Source organism: Thalassophryne amazonica, chromosome 21 (assembly GCF_902500255.1).
Source record: "Thalassophryne amazonica chromosome 21, fThaAma1.1, whole genome shotgun sequence".
Classification (NCBI taxonomy): Eukaryota; Metazoa; Chordata; class Actinopteri; order Batrachoidiformes; family Batrachoididae; genus Thalassophryne; species Thalassophryne amazonica.
Genome location: NC_047123.1, coordinates 30,552,607 through 30,568,493, shown reverse-complemented (window position 1 = coordinate 30,568,493; position 15,887 = coordinate 30,552,607). Strand labels below are relative to the sequence as shown.

Here is a 15,887-nt window from a genome sequence, read left to right as displayed (position 1 = left end):
ATCACAGATTTAGACTGGTTTGTGAACAATATTTGAGGGAAATGGTGATATTGTGTATGTGGAAAAAGTTTTAGATCTTTGAGTTCATCTCATACAAAATGGGAGCAAAACCAAAAGTGTTGCGTTTATATTTTTGTTGAGTGTGTACATATATATATATATATATATATATATATATATATATAAACTCGTACTTGAGTACCAGTTAAAGACAGACACTATCTTTCATAGTTTCTAGTATGACGTGAGGCTAGCTGTGAATCTGCATTTGACAGACAACTGAAAAACTCTTGGGACAGCTGCACTTGACATGCTGGGAGTGGACAGAAGCCCATCCCAGCAGTAGTTTCCGTAGCCTCTGTTGATGTTGTCTGTGATCTACTTGTCCCACATCAAAAGCAGACATCTCCCCGTGCTTCCAGCCTCTCCAGCCAGCTTCTGTCACACACAGCTGTTTCACTCGTTCATCTCTGCCTATTTTATCTCCACCTTCCGCATGTCTGTCCTGCTTTAATATCTTTTCCTCTCATTCTTCCCTCTTACATCTCTCGGTGACTTTTATATCAGCGCCTTACTTTTGTTCACTGCCACTCTTTTATCATCTCCTTTCACAGTTCCATGTGCTTTCCTCGCTTGTTGTCTAATGCTGTTGCACTGTTTTTCTGGTTTGCCCCATCTCTTTTCTCTGCTCGTCTTCTCACCCACTCACCGATCTGTTATCGTGAAGGGCTCATGATGAGCAGCCACATAGGCTGAGGGGGTTTGTAATAAAAATCTAAATCAAATCTCACCTCAGCGTATTCCCTTAATGACTTACTGACTGGCTGAGCACTTAGACTATTCATAGTGTATTGTGTTCTCAAGTACACTCTCGGTTTTGCCCGACACACTTAAAACTGACGTAAAGGAAGCCTATATTTAGACGGTGTCATCAACAATATTACAGTTTCTTATCAGAATCTGGTAATGTAACATGTGCAGGTGGGTCACATGAATCGCTGTTTGTGTTTGAAGAGAATTAGTGCACATCCAGAGTGCGTCATTAAAAGTAGGCTTAATGGAAGATTTCACCCTTCGGTTCTCTTTAAGTGTCTGTCTGCTTATTTTAGCTGTGGTAATATGTTGCTTTCCCTGCAGCCTGGTCTTTGTCTCCTCCTTGAAAATATTTTTATCTGTTTGTTGGTTCATGAGCGTTTAGTATGGTCAGTCGCCAAATTTTGACACAAACTGGCAAAGCGATTGGGTCATGACTTGAACAGATGCTGTTCATTTTTGGGTGTAAACACAGACGATGGATATCCATCTGGCCATTTTTATCTACTTACCACATTAGCACTGGAGTCTTATCCATCGTGCTATGGCTGAACAAATTACCAGTTCATTGCAGGAAGGAAAGAATCAGTAAAGCTTAATTATTTTTTTTTATTTAATCAAAAATGTAAATATAACTTGTGTTCCCCGGGAATTATTTTCAGGCCTGATGGTATTTGCTGGGGAATAGCAAGCACCAAAGTTAAATTAAAGTGAGGCGCTCATTATTTATGCAATCCAACTATAGTCTTGCAGAGCTTGGACATTGGTGAAAAAAACCTGGATATATTTCACAGAAAAATATAAGTGAAATGCATCACTTTTACCAAATAGTGGGTGTATTAAAGAATACCCAAAAACTAGGATCGCTCAGTTTCAGCATCACTAGCCTCCCCCACTGCCAACTCTGTAGGTGCACAGAATGTATTTGGCTATAAGACGTCATCACTGGCAGATCTTATGGTGCATGTGCACCCACATTTTCCTTCAAATTTTAACTCCAGGCATCCTGATGAAGCAGGTCAAAGCTAAAGCTTGATTTATGCGCTGCGCAGCGGCTGACTTAACAAGCTGCTTTTTGACAAAACCATCATTCAAATCAGATTAAAATCTCAAAAAGATTTATCCCTTTTTTTTAAACTTACACTTTACCTTTGGTGGTATTTTTTGTCTTTTTTTTTTTTTTTTTTTTTTTTTTGGTGTTATTAACAAATACTTCTGGCCTGACTGAGGTTCTTGATGGCTTGTCAGCCCACCAGGCCTCTACTACTAAAGACAAAACACAAACGTTTTATGACAATTTTGTTAAAATGTGACTCTCAGCCCAGAATAGAAATCATTATATTTTGGATAAAGGGGTGTAACCAGGGCATTTTACTCATGAATAGATGTCCATGAAACCTGGTCTAACCAGTCAGGCTAACCTGAATATCGAAGCATTTTGAAGTAGATCTCTAAGTAAGGGGCTGAAAATGACATTTCAAAAAAAAAATGTTTACCTGTATGTACAGTAGTGTTCAGAATAATAGTAGTGCTATGTGACTAAAAAGATTAATCCAGGTTTTGAGTATATTTCTTATTGTTACATGGGAAACAAGGTACCAGTAGATTCAGTAGATTCTCACAAATCCAACAAGACCAAGCATTCATGGTATGCACACTCTTAAGGCTATGAAATTGGGCTATTAGTAGAAACAAGTAGAAAAGGGGGTGTTCACAATAATAGTAGTGTGGCATTCAGTCAGTGAGTTCGTCAATTTTGTGTGAATCAGGTGTCCCCTATTTAAGGATGAAGCCAGCACCTGCTGAACATGCTTTTCTCTTTGAAAGCCTGAGGAAAATGGGACGTTCAAGACATTGTTCAGAAGAACAGTGTAGTTTGATTAAAAGTTGATTGGAGAGGGGTAAACTTATTCGCAGGTGCAAAAAATTATAGGCTTTTCATCTACAATGATCTCCAATGCTTTAAAATGGACAAAAAAAATAGAGACGCGTGGAAGAACATGGAAAACAACCATCAAAATGGATAGAAGAATAACCAGAACGGCAAAGGCTAACCCATTGATCACCTCCAGGATGATCAAAGACAATCTGGAGTTACCTGTAAGTGCTGTGACAGTTAGAAGACACCTGTGTGAAGCTAATTTATTTGCAAGAATCCCCTGCAACGTCCCTCTGTTAAATAAAAGACATGTGCAGAAGAGGTTACAATTTGCCAAAGAACACATCAACTCACCTAAAGAGAAATGGAGGAATATTTTATGGATTGATGAGAGTAAAATTGTTCTTTTTTGGTCTAAGGGCCGCAGACAGTTTGTGAGACGACCCCCAAACTCTGAATTCAAGCCACAGTTCACAGTGAAGACAGTGAAGCATGGTGGTGCAAGCATCATGATATGGACATGTTTCTCCTACTATGGTGTTGGGCCTATATATTGCATATCAGGTATCATGGATCAGTTTGGATATGTCAAAATGCTTGAAGAGGTCATGTTGCCTTATGCTGAAGAGGACATGCCCTTGAAATGGGTGTTTCAACAAGACAATGACCCCAAGCACATTAGTAAACGTGCAAACTCTTGGTTCCAAACCAACAAAATTAATGCCTCGCAGATGTGAAGAAATCATGAAAAACTGTGGTTATACAACTAAATACTAGTTTAGTGATTCACAGGATTGCTAAAAGAGCAGTTTGAACATAGTTTTGAGTTTGTAGCATCAACAGCAGATGCTACTATTATTGTGAACACCCCCTTTTCTACTTTTTTTACTAATAGCCCAATTTCATAGCCTTAAGAGTGTGCATGTCATGAACGCTTGGTCTTACTGGATTTGTGAGAATCTACTGAATCTACTGGTACCTTGTTTCCCATGTAACAATAAGAAATATACTCAAAACCTGGATTAATCTTTTTAGTCATATAGCACTACTATTACTCTGAACACTACTGTATGTGCAGAGTGATCTGAATTCAGCTTAATGTCTTGTCCCTAAAAATCGATTTAATGTGACTTGAGCTCAGACCGTGTTTGTGACTGATGGTGTACAAAAAGTTATTCTATTTCTCAGCTGAGGATATTTTGGGATCAGTCGCTGGAGGGACAGGTATAGTAACTCTCCTCGGTGAATTCAGGATCTGACTGTGACTGCAAAAAAGAGGAAGACAGATATTCTGCACACACTGTGTCCTCCAGTCCTTTGCACCTGGTTTTTGCTCATTTTTAAGATGCTCTCTCTTTGTCTCTGTGTCTTATTGTGTGTTGCAGTTTGTGAGCAGCCATGACAAAGTCCTACGAGTTCAACTGGCAGAGGCACCTGCCTGAGTTCATGCAGGAAGGGGCTTCCTTTGACAGGTTCGATGAGGTAAGACTGATGCATTTCTGTGCATGGTGATCATGTTCCAACAATGCATAGAAAGTGGACTATATTAACAAGTACCCAACTGTCCTTACCGCCCCACCGCCTCCAGAAGTAGGGGCGGAACTAATTTTTCCTCTGCGGATGGAAGGACTGAGCGTTTCTATAAACCTTTTAGCTTTGCAGGAACAACCCGTCTATTAGTGTAACATAAGCCTGCTCTGTGTTTGGAACAGTCTGGGATCATTTGGGACTGTCTCTGTTACAGTCTTTAGTTTACTATGTGCAAATGATTCTCATGTCATTCCCTGTACAGATGAAAGCGAGCTGAGCACTTAACTGTACTAATAGTAACCTTATTTTTTCCTAAATGGAAAACAAAGTAGCTTTATTAGATTTCACGATTGTTAAAGTTGGGAAGGCAGAAGAATATTCCAGGAATGGCCAGATAAGAAGCTCGCTAAGTCCTCTTTGCAGTTGTGCATCTCTTAACGGGAACACTGTGAAATTCTGTTTTTTTTTTTGGGGGGGGGGGCTCCTCACTTCCTCACTTCTATGTGAGGTTGACATGCTTCATTGTTTTTTTTTTATAGCCAATATTGTTACACACTCAAACAAATCTCGATTTTTTTTTTAATCAATATATTTTATTGAATGATAAAACAATAAGCAAATGAACAAAAAAAATACCCAAAAAATGTATCAAAGGAACAACCAACGACACAGAAAATGAACAAAAACATACAGAGGACTGATTAATATTTAAAAAGAAAAAGAAACCGTGGCTCCTGCAACCATACTAGTGGCAGGTGGGCAGATGGTAAAGCATGACCAAGAGTGAGATTATCCCAATTCCACTGCATTACATTATGGGGAGATTTCCCCAGGTGAGAGATGCTTCACATAGGTAATCAGAATTTGTTCCAGTTTTAAAAGAAGCAAGACAAGGTGGCAAAGGCAACTTCCACAAAAGCAGAATTCTCAGTCGAGCAAGCAAAGCGGTAAAGGCAATGACACTCTTTTGATTAGGGGAAGTCAAAAATAGCTATGCGGGGGGGGACAACAGATTTTGCATCCAGAATCTTTTGGAGATTGTATTGAAACAAGGTATGCCAGTAGATGGACAATTTCAGACACAACCAAAATATGTGGGTCAAGTCACAGGGAGTCTTAGAACATCTAGAACATTGATGATTAACAACAGTTTGAGTAGATGGGATGGGTTCATCAGTGAAATCACCTGCTGGAGTCTGTGGCTGCAAAGAAAACCCTTTCTGGAATACTTTGGACACGTCCCTCATAGTTTGCCTGAATAAACCTTGGCAAGTCTGGCCTTACTGTAGTGAATTCTGTGTAGTACTTTGAATTGTATTAAGCTGGGTATGAAGTGCAGTGATCAAAATGAGATATTTATTGGTAACTTGACTAATTTTCATTCAGCACTTTTCTTACACACTGTGGCGAGCACATGGTACTCACTAACACTCAGGCATTCTCTGCTATCCCAAGTTTTGTTTTCAGTTACGGCGTTTGATTTTTGTTTGAGTGTGGAAAATAGAAACAGGTACTATATTTCTGCATCATTTAATATGAGAGCCGCAGCGGAGTTGGACACAAGACACACCCAGTGTCTGTGGAACGACTGAATAAATGGTCGTTGGTTCGCTCTAAAAACCACAGCAGAGCCATTCTGTGGCAGATGGCGTACATCAGTCGTCATAGTGACTCAGCCGCAGTCATGTTTGTGTTTTTCTTTGTGCTCATGGGTTTATTTTTCCAAACCTGATAAGATTGAAAAACCCTTTGAAACACACACACAGGCACACACGTCAGCTCCATCCCAGCTTTCAGCAGCTGATTGAAGTGAGTGAAAAATGTTTGGATAAGATAAGCTGCCTAATATTCGGGGATTTTCTGCCCCAGCACTCCTGTTGAACTGAACAGGGGTTACTCCGTGTTTCGTAGGAACTGATAGATGTAGCGCTATTGTATGTGTGTGGAGTAGTTTCATAGTAACACGGCCAGCAGCGCGCTTTTGGATCCATCACAAACGCACCCACACATGCAGACACAAACCGTCGTCTCTCTGCAAGGTTTGTCCCTTGTATCCAAACCATTAGCGCTGTGTTCCAGCCTGATAATTGCCTTCAAATTTATGGCAATCGGATTTATTTCACTTCATGTTTGCCCTACCAATATGTTTCATATCCTCTGCACGCAACCTGTGTGTGTGTGCACTGAATGTGTTTGCACACATTTTACTTTTGCCTGTGTTTGCATATGTGTGCCCTTCAGCGGACAGATGCATTTTTTAAAATAAAGTAGAGCCACATGTGTTTGTCTTGTTGCACAAGCTGTATATGTGTTAAATAGGTTTGCTGTTTCATGGCAAATAATACCTTGAGATTAATGAAGCCCCACTTCAAATTCCATTTTTTTTTCTTCTTCTTCTCTGCAGGACCCATACATGTTTGAACCTAATTGTCAGATGAAGGTGGATGAATATGGATTTTTCATCACCTGGAAGAGTGAGGGAAAGGTACAGGTGTTTCCTTTTCTGCTTGATTGGGATTTAGTCTGTAGAAAACAACTTCATCTAAGGTGATATTCTGAAATCCCTGTAAATAAAGTGTAAAGAAAATCACTATCTTTTCATTTTCATGTGTCTGATGGTCACACACTTGGTCAGTTATTTTAAGTAATCTACGCTGTGTTTTGTCACACTTGAGACACTCTTTTACTTCATTCTTTCATTTATTTTCTTTTTTTCTGTAGCATGGCCCAAGCAGAGGGTCACCTCTTTGAGTCTGGTCTGCTTGAGGATTCTTCCTCAGAGGGAGTTTTGCTCTGGGGGTTGGGAAGGTTAGACCTTACTTGTGTGAAGCGCCTTGAGGCAACCTTGTGATTTGGTGCTATATAAATGAAAATAAATTGAAATTGAAGTTTTATAATCAGATGAGCTACAATAATATTGTGTTCACATGTCGGCAGTAAGCGGCAGACGGGTTGCATTATGTTCAATTAGAGGTTGACAGAAAAATTCCACCCCCACTCGTTGTGAGCGCGGAAGCAGCCAAAAGTTAAAAATTTTCAACTTTTAATACTGCCGTAACAAGGACAAACCATATGTTGTTTCATCTTTAATGGGGAGGAAAAACAGACACCAGGAGATGGATTAAGTGCACAGAGTTGCCTGGTTTTCAACAGGTAAACGTGAATAATTTGTGTTATATTTCAGAAAGGAATTAATGTATTATCTTACCTTTTTAAGCTGCCACCAGAGCCATGGCTTCCCGTTTTAATATAACACTGCAAAACGTTAAAATTCTGTTGTATCTTTCAATGAAGTAAATTATTGTCTGTGTTGTTCTCATTGAAAAGTGGCCACATCCCGCGTCACCACCTGCAGTCTGCCCATGCAGACAGCAGAAATTCTGCTGTATCGACCGCTGTGATGGTTTTTCTGACACCAACACGTGCGCAGCATAAGAGCGAAAATAAGCATAGTTTGCTATTTTGCATCATTGTTGTCTGACTTGGAACAGCCAGATGTCGAAGTTAGACAGTAAAATATACAACTCATAAAATATCTATGTATAATGTGCAGAATGTATAATATTACCAGGTATTGCGAGCTTTAATAAGAGGAAGACATGTTAATGTGACCATAGGTCGTTATGAACTATGTTAAACGCTGTTTCGATAAAGGGAAGTTGCAGTGTTACAGCCGTGCACAGTATTAGGCATAATTGCAAAAGTTATACAGAAATGGCTGTGTCCCATCTGTTTTGTACTTTCTGTTTTTATCCATCCATCATCCCAGTCTGTTTCTTTCGCTTGCTGTCTTTTTGAACATATGCCTCGTCCTTTCTATCATTCAATCTTTGTACATCTTCTGCAGGAAGGCCAAGTTCTCGAGTGTTCCCTTATCAACAGTATTCGCGTTGGAGCCGTACCAAAGGTCAGACCTCAACAGAGAACGTTTCCTTCTTTTCATTTCCTGCAGCATTCACAGACTTCCACCTGCTTCCTCCCACAGATACAGGCCAGGTAAAACCTAGACTGGAAACGCTGCCGCGTCAAACACATTCTTCATACTTTAATTAGCCTCGGCTGCAGTGACTGATCTGGGACTCAATTGATTTTTCAGTTTTGAGCTGTTCTCCCAAATCCCAGGTTCAGTTGGGGCACTTTGGAGACATAAACATAAAGTATTTATCTCATCAATATTTATACAACCCTGGCTGGGTTTAGCCCCAGGTTGTTGTTGAAAGTTTTATTTTTTAATGCAGCAATTGCTTGTGCTTGTGACACAAAAAGAATGAAACAAAGCTGTTCTTCCAGCTAGATTACAGTGGGCTTTTGGGATCGCAGGTGTTTTGAGTTCTCTCTCTATCAGCTTGTTGTTTCCTCATCCTCTGATAGAATATTGATCTTAGCAGTTGGTGGCTGCATTTTTCAGTACTTTTATTTGACTATTAATGCCTGAAAATTGATTGAGAACCTCTGTGATCAGTTTAATATGTTATTTCCTTGAGAGAAAATGAACCGTTCAGCTTATTGAGTTAACGTTTAACTAATAAAGCAACATTTTGTGCCTCCTCCAGCTTCTCCGAGATTAGTAGCCGCAGTTTTACCTCTCTTTTGTAATCATTTAAAATTAATATATTCTGGTTTATGACTATTGGTACGTTTGGTCTGACAAAGTGTTTCCGATGAAAACACTTTGCCAGACAAGCTGAGAATGAGAAATAAACAGTTAAGCGTATGCAGGTACTCTACAAACATAATAAACTTTTGCAGTCTATCTGTGTATTAAATATTGATCGAGTCAGTTTAGCCTTTGACAGTGACAAATTAAAATGCAGTGTTTGGTATTAGGCAGAGTAGATAAATTAAGAAAGCAGTATGGGGATCCACATTGATGAATGTCTCTAATTGGGATGTGAGCCTATTAAGGCATGAAAACTCCCAAGCAGATGCGGAGCCACCGCTGTGCTCATCGTCAGCAAGTTGTGTTGTTGACAGCAGGAGGAGACGTTTTCTACGTGCAGTCCTCCTGTTTGTCGAAGCACTGCACGGCGCGCTGTAAGCAGCAGGCAAAGAACAGAAGACACCAGGGCTTCTCATGAAAGGCTAACACGGTTATATAAGCCCTGACAGCCATATCAGATAATCCAATAAACCAGAAATGATGAATGTTGTCGGAGGATTGCTGGCTGAGGTTTTAACCCTGCTGCCTTTCGCCATTCATTCACTCATATGATAAATGTACCTTTCTACCTTCTGAGGCGATGCAGATATTTCATTGGAAGGTTGTTTGTGTTTTTGACAGTGAGCGAATGCTTCCATGGATTTTCTTTGTTCTTGATTGACACTTTGGGTTAAAATGTGCTAAGGGCTCCAGAATCCTCTGTGATCATCAGGAAAAGTTATTTAAAGCATCACAAATGTAATTAGATTATTATATTATTTTAAAATGTTGATTTTTATTTTAATTTTCAGCATTGTTGATGAGTTCAATATTCCCAATTACTGTAGGATTAAATTATGTCAATTTAAATTTAATTCCCTATGGTTTTCCCTCACAAATATACACTCATGTTTGCCAAAATGTGTTTTCTCTGTGTTTTATTTTTAAAAAGGGGTATCAAATCATTGCTGCAGTATAATAATTGTATTTGTGCTTAATGGTGTGTGGCAACTGTAACCCATACTAGAGTGATCTATTCAGACAAGGGGTAAAAATAATAATAAAAAATCCTTAGAAATAAAAAAAAGTTGTTTGTTCCATCTGGTGAGTGACTGCAGCTAGCCAATGAAGTGTTAGTGGAGGCCATGTTTGAAACGAAGAGAATTAAACTAGTCCAACCCCTGTAGATGAATCCATGAGAATCTAGCCAAAATTCCCCAAAATTAAAATATCTAAAATATATATTTTACATTACTTGAAAAAATGACCCATCTAAGTGTCTGGTTTTTGAGTTTTTCACAGAACAGTTTAACATATAACAAACACGCAAATTTGTGCCTTTGACAGTTTGATACAGATACAACAAGCAGTAAGACATGAATAGCAACAAAACAAAACTAATGCTGGTTACCTCACATTTGTTACATCAAGGTATTAAGTGAATGGAAATTCAGTATATTATTTCACATTTTGCTGGATTTTATGTCATCTTTTGAACATGGTCTTTTACATTGTGAAACTTGTTTTTCTAGTTTTGTGAAGTGAAATTATAAAAGCTGTGATGACGCATGCACCGATTCTCTGCAGAAGTACTGACATTTGGGGGCTGATTTCAACAAGACAACAAAAGGATGGTTGAATAAAAGAGGATTTGTATTTATCAGAGAGACCTGTGTCTCAGCTGTAGCGACGTTTGACCGTGAAAACACGACGGCAGAGTCACATTGTCTGTTTTTATTGGAACAGAGTGCTTCTCTCGTGTTTGTCCTTCCTTTTTTCAAGGTAATTTAAAACGGCAGCAGACCAGCCGTGCAGAGGATGGCACTGGTCAAACATTACTCAACAGTTGTATTCATGCAACATGTTTTTCATGGAAGAAACACACTGCACACGTGCACAGCGGACGGAGCCAATCAGTTAACATGATGTGCACTAATCTTTTCAACTTTCAAACCTGAACAACTTACATAATGTAACTTATCATGGAGCATTCAAGGTCACCTCTGCTAAGCCTCTCTAGCCTTCTAAAACCTTCCTGGTTAAGTGGTGCCAGAAACGCGTTTGGCCTCTGCTGAAGCATTGAACAAGGACAGCTCGATTATTTCAGAACGTTCTGGTTTTTGGCTGTTCCTCCACGTTTGATACAAGCACTTTGACTAATAACTTTCAGTTTACTTCTGCTGCTCATGTTCCATTTTATCAAACAGTGTGTAAGTCAGTTAGAATGTCTGCTTTAATTTACATTTAAACTTATTTAAAAACAATGGCTACAAGATAGATTTATTTCTGTTTTTATCCCCCGCTGGCCGCAGGCTCCAAGGGGGATTATGTTGTGGAGATTTCAATCTGTCTGTCTGCCTTGTAATCGGTTGGTAATACACATATTATTATATCGTTTGAGTTGGGCCCATTTTACCAGAGTTATGGCCCTTGATTAGCAGCACTAGACTCAGTCAATTTCATGAGTGTATATGCCTGCATTCTGAAATCAACTACTCTCACATTTTTAGGAGGAATTTGGGGAAACTTGGTACAAGTCCTTGTTATATGTTGGTAATATACATATTGTAATATTGTACACGATTGGCACATTTTGGCAGAGTTATGGCCCTTGATTAACAAACCTAGACGCTGCCAGTTTCATGAGTTGGTGTCTGCATTCTAAAATCAGCTGTCACATACCTTGAAATTTTATCAGAATATTGCAAGCACTTATACCAAAGCAGCATTTGCCGGGGAGGTATTGTCCTCTCAGAGCACTCTTGCTATTCACTATATCAGATTTTTGTTCAACAGGAAAACAAAACAAACAAAAAAATTCTTAGGAAGGCTTTTGGAGCACACTTTTGGATGTCCACAAGTCACGTTGCCATGTGACAGATTCTGTACACCATAAAGTTTGCATCATCGAAAAAGGAGACCCAAATTAACATCTGGGAATTAACAAGCATTTGTCCCAAAAGGTTCACCAGAACCTCAGGATCACAACTGTGGAATTGATGAACTTGCTGGAGGCATCAGATAGAAATGTGAAGTCTGTAAGAACGCACTCCATCACAACAGCCAAGAAGGAAGCCATTAATAGAACACTGGCCTTAAATGCAAGAAGGCACTGATTCTTCAGCTAGGCTCTTAAATACAGACAAACAATTCCCAGTTAACCTCTGATTTGAAATTAGTTATTCAGAAGCTTTTCAAAGTAATTCCATCAATTTCTGGATTCTTCTGGAATTTTCCATGGAATCTTTTTTCCCCTGTTTTATTGTTAGTATTTTATCTTATTGTATATGTTTTTTTTTATTCTTTTTACTTTTTATGTTTTTATTCTTTTATTGTGCTTTTTAATCTTTTACTTCATTTTCTGTTTTTCAAGTTGTGTTGTGTGAGGCGCCTTGAGGCGACCCCGTCATGAATTGGCGCTATATAAATTAATACATTTGAATTTGATTCCATGCTCCATTTTTTTTTTGTATCTTCTATTAGTTTTACTCTCTTTTTTCCCACTAACGAGTGTGTCTGTTGAAATAAAACTCAAAGACGGCTGGACAGATTTCCTTCAGACTTGGTGGGAATATTAGTGTTGTGTGTTGGGGGGTTTGGCTGGATGTTTTTGTGTTGTGTTCTTTTCTTTGCTCTCCAGGTGGTATGCAAACTGGTTTTTGTCTGTGGAGACGGTGCTGGCAGAAGAGTCCTTCACCCTCATCAGCATTATTAGCTGCACCTGTGGATGATGATCACGTGTAAACTTAAAGACTTTCAGCTGAAGCAGATAATGAGATGGTGTTCTGCATTTAAGCCATGAGTGGTTCAAGCAGAATTGCCGGGAACTCGACTTTGTGACGTTCGTTTGTGAGACGCTGAGGACCGCGCCAGCATTTGACACATCGTGCCTGTGAAGGAGGATGGGTGAGGGACACATGCTGTCAGCACACATCAGAGGTGATTATTGTCTGAATGATCATTAATAGTAATTTGGCATTTTGTTACGCAGTATATTTGAACATTGATGAGAATTGTGCAGTTTGCTTCTCACTGCCGTGGCGTACGGATTGATGATCCTCCACCTGTTGTGAGAAGCTGCTCATTTACATAAAGCTTAAATTCAGACCTGAATGTGTTGCTGATAGTGTGTGCCTCTGAGGGATATTTGCTGTAGCTCTGTTGACTTACCTCACCTTTTCCATCCTTCACAGAGTCAGTTTGTCGTGTCCACCTGGGGGGTGTTTGGCGGTGAATCTGAGTCCAGAAGCGCCGAGCCTTCGATCCTTTTGGGCGCTGGAGAGCGCGCCGTCCTTCACTCCACCAGACAAACCACATATTTATGTTGTACACTAATTATTGCACTAGAGGGGGAAATAAAATCGTTTTGTTTGTGGAACCGCTTTCTGGTTATTTAGCGCTGGGTTCGGTCAGACGTTGGTCCGCTCCTCAACCTGCGTCTGCACATAACAATTAGATAGATATCTAGAGGTGATTAGATTTTTAGAATCACTTGGTCCAAAGTCAAAGAAAACATGGTCCATAAAACACTTTCTTTTTTTGTATATCTAAACAACCAAGAAGCCAAGATATATGACCTAAGCGATATATTTATCAGCAAAATATTTGATTTATTCATTTGAATGACTTCAAACTAAGTCACACAGAAGTGTTATGATGAAGTTATTTATGGTCAAAAACACCATTATAGACGTATGCGTATTTACTTGTATATTTATGTTATGGTGTGTAGACAGTAAAGGGTATTCATCAGCCCTCTAATGTCTTTCATTTATCTTCCTTTATATGGAAATAAATTAGAGATTCCACCTGCTTAACACACATTGTCTAACAAAAATTGAATATGTGCAGCAGGAAAAAAAAATTGAGTTTGAAAGTTTTGAGTCAGTGAAACAAAATGCTAATGCCTGGTGCCCTGTGTGTCTAGTATATCCTGTTGTTGTTTGATTTATTTATTAATTTTTTATCGGTACGCTTTGAGCTCAGTGTCGACCACGCTTAATATAATTTATCTTCTCCAGATCTGCAAGCTGCTTCACAATAACAATGAATATTTCAAAATCGCCCTCCTTTGCAGCTGTGTTTTGTGCTTTTCTTGCCTGTGAATATTTACTGCCATAACATCAAAGCAGGAGTAAAACACCTCTTCTTATTTTTTATACTTTCATAAAGTCTTCACAGTAACTCATCATTATTATTATTTTTTTGCTTACGTACGTTGTTGACTTTTCTGTCCCTGTCCTGTTGACCGTAGCCTTGTTCTCTCACTCCTTGTCAGGACCCCAAGATATTGTCTTCATTTGAGGCTATTGGAAAGACTGAGGCAGACTTGGAGGGCTGCATCATCTGCATCTGCAGCGGCGCCGATCTCGTCAACCTCAACTTCATGTTCATGGTGGCTGAGAACCCAGACACAGCTCGGGTAAATCCGTGCAGTCTCAGAGCTCCACATGCATTTTCACAGCTCAGTGCTTCGGCTACGCACTACTGACTGATTGTGTGTGAAGCTGCACAGCAATAATGATGAAGAGCAGTCCGAGAGATTACATTTAATCATTTTTCATGTCCACAGTAAAGTGTCAGAGCTCACGTTAACGCTGCTTTGTGGTGCAGAGCAGTGCTTGATTTTTTTTTTTTTTTTTTTTTTCCCCACATTCAAATTTCTTTTTGTTACACTGTATTTACGCAAAGTAATGATTGGTGGCTTTCATCGAGAACTTTTTGTTGTTTTATTGCATGCTAATTTGTGTTCCAATCTAGGGAATTAAGAGATTAAAAGTGAACAGTTAGATTTTAAAGTAATCTCACGATTAAAGCAACCAACAAATAAATGCAGGCAACTCTGCATCTTCCTTTGCGCAATCAATAAACGCTCATGAACACTACATCATTCAAAAATGTCACACTTATAAAGGACATTGCACAATGTTTAATTCATAAGAGAGGGAGAGAAAAACGAGTGGTTCACATGCCAACTCCTACACAAGGCTGGTTTGGCCTTCATTTAGTCGTATGAATAGACATGTTTGAAATGACTCAGTTTGCCCTGGCTCATCCCATTTCTATTCCCCTCTTTACTCACTTTCTCTCTGTCTCACTGTTCTTCAAATTTATTGAATAAAACACTTAGTGCCCTGGCAACCAACCGACCATCTCTGTAGTTGTTGCTCACTTTCTTAATCACTTCTCTCAGTCTCAGTCCAGTTCAGATATCATAAAGACACATCTGCTTACATCAGAGGATACTGTCACATTAAATCAAAAACGAGAAACATTTGAAACCAAAAACCAGCAACTTCATGCCAAATATCAAGTTTGAGCATTTGTGAATATAGGCTAGTAAAGCCACAGAGTTAGGAGATACAAGGTCTGTCAGAAAAGTATCGGACCTTTTTATTTTTTGCAAAAACCTTATGGATTTGAATCAGGTGTGATTGCATCAACCAATCTTGAACCTATGTGCGCATGCGTGAGTTTTTTCACGCCTGTCGGTTGCGTCATTCGCCTGTGAGCAGGCTTTGTGTGAGCAGTGGTCCACCCCTCTCGTTGGATTTTTATTGCGAATAAATGTCTGAACAATTTGGAGCTTTGCTGCATCAAATTTTTCCAGAAACTGTGAGAGACCTCCAGGTGGACACCAAATTCAGATGGCTTTCAGGGACCATTTTATGGGGATTGCACAGATTAAGGAGTGCTCCAGCCGGTTTAAAGACCGCCCACAGCGTCTGAGAGTGCGGCGCACTCCGACAGGCTGACACCCGGCTGAAACAACCAGATCATTTCCAACGTGAAGGCTTTGTTGATCCGGGACGTGGTCTGACTTCCACAAAAAAAGGCATAAGGCGTGGACATCGGCACATTCCACTGTTACAGGAGTTTTTTTCATGGAAAAAGAAGCGGACGGATGTGCCACCGTGCCGCTCATGGCACAGGACAAAACCACCTCCGTGTTGGTCTCACAGGACGGCTTTCAGATGGCTTTCAGACGGCTTTCGGTGGCTTTTTAGTCGTGTGACTATCCGAGAA

At 39.6% G+C, this 15,887-nt stretch overlaps 1 protein-coding gene across 7 annotated transcripts in view; it reads left to right on the top strand.

The window, feature by feature from the left end:
- LOC117503031 (1-phosphatidylinositol 4,5-bisphosphate phosphodiesterase beta-4-like) overlaps positions 1 to 15,887 on the top strand; it is a 77,886-nt gene that overhangs the window by 37,132 nt on the left and 24,867 nt on the right. For all 7 annotated transcript variants that reach the window (XM_034162184.1, XM_034162182.1, XM_034162181.1 and 4 more), the window contains 4 exons: positions 4,078 to 4,174; positions 6,627 to 6,707; positions 8,070 to 8,129; positions 14,140 to 14,283. In XM_034162184.1, the coding sequence (XP_034018075.1) occupies positions 4,091 to 4,174; positions 6,627 to 6,707; positions 8,070 to 8,129; positions 14,140 to 14,283 (369 nt within the window). In that variant the 5' untranslated portion in view covers positions 4,078 to 4,090. The remainder of the gene's footprint in view (positions 1 to 4,077; positions 4,175 to 6,626; positions 6,708 to 8,069; positions 8,130 to 14,139; positions 14,284 to 15,887) is intronic.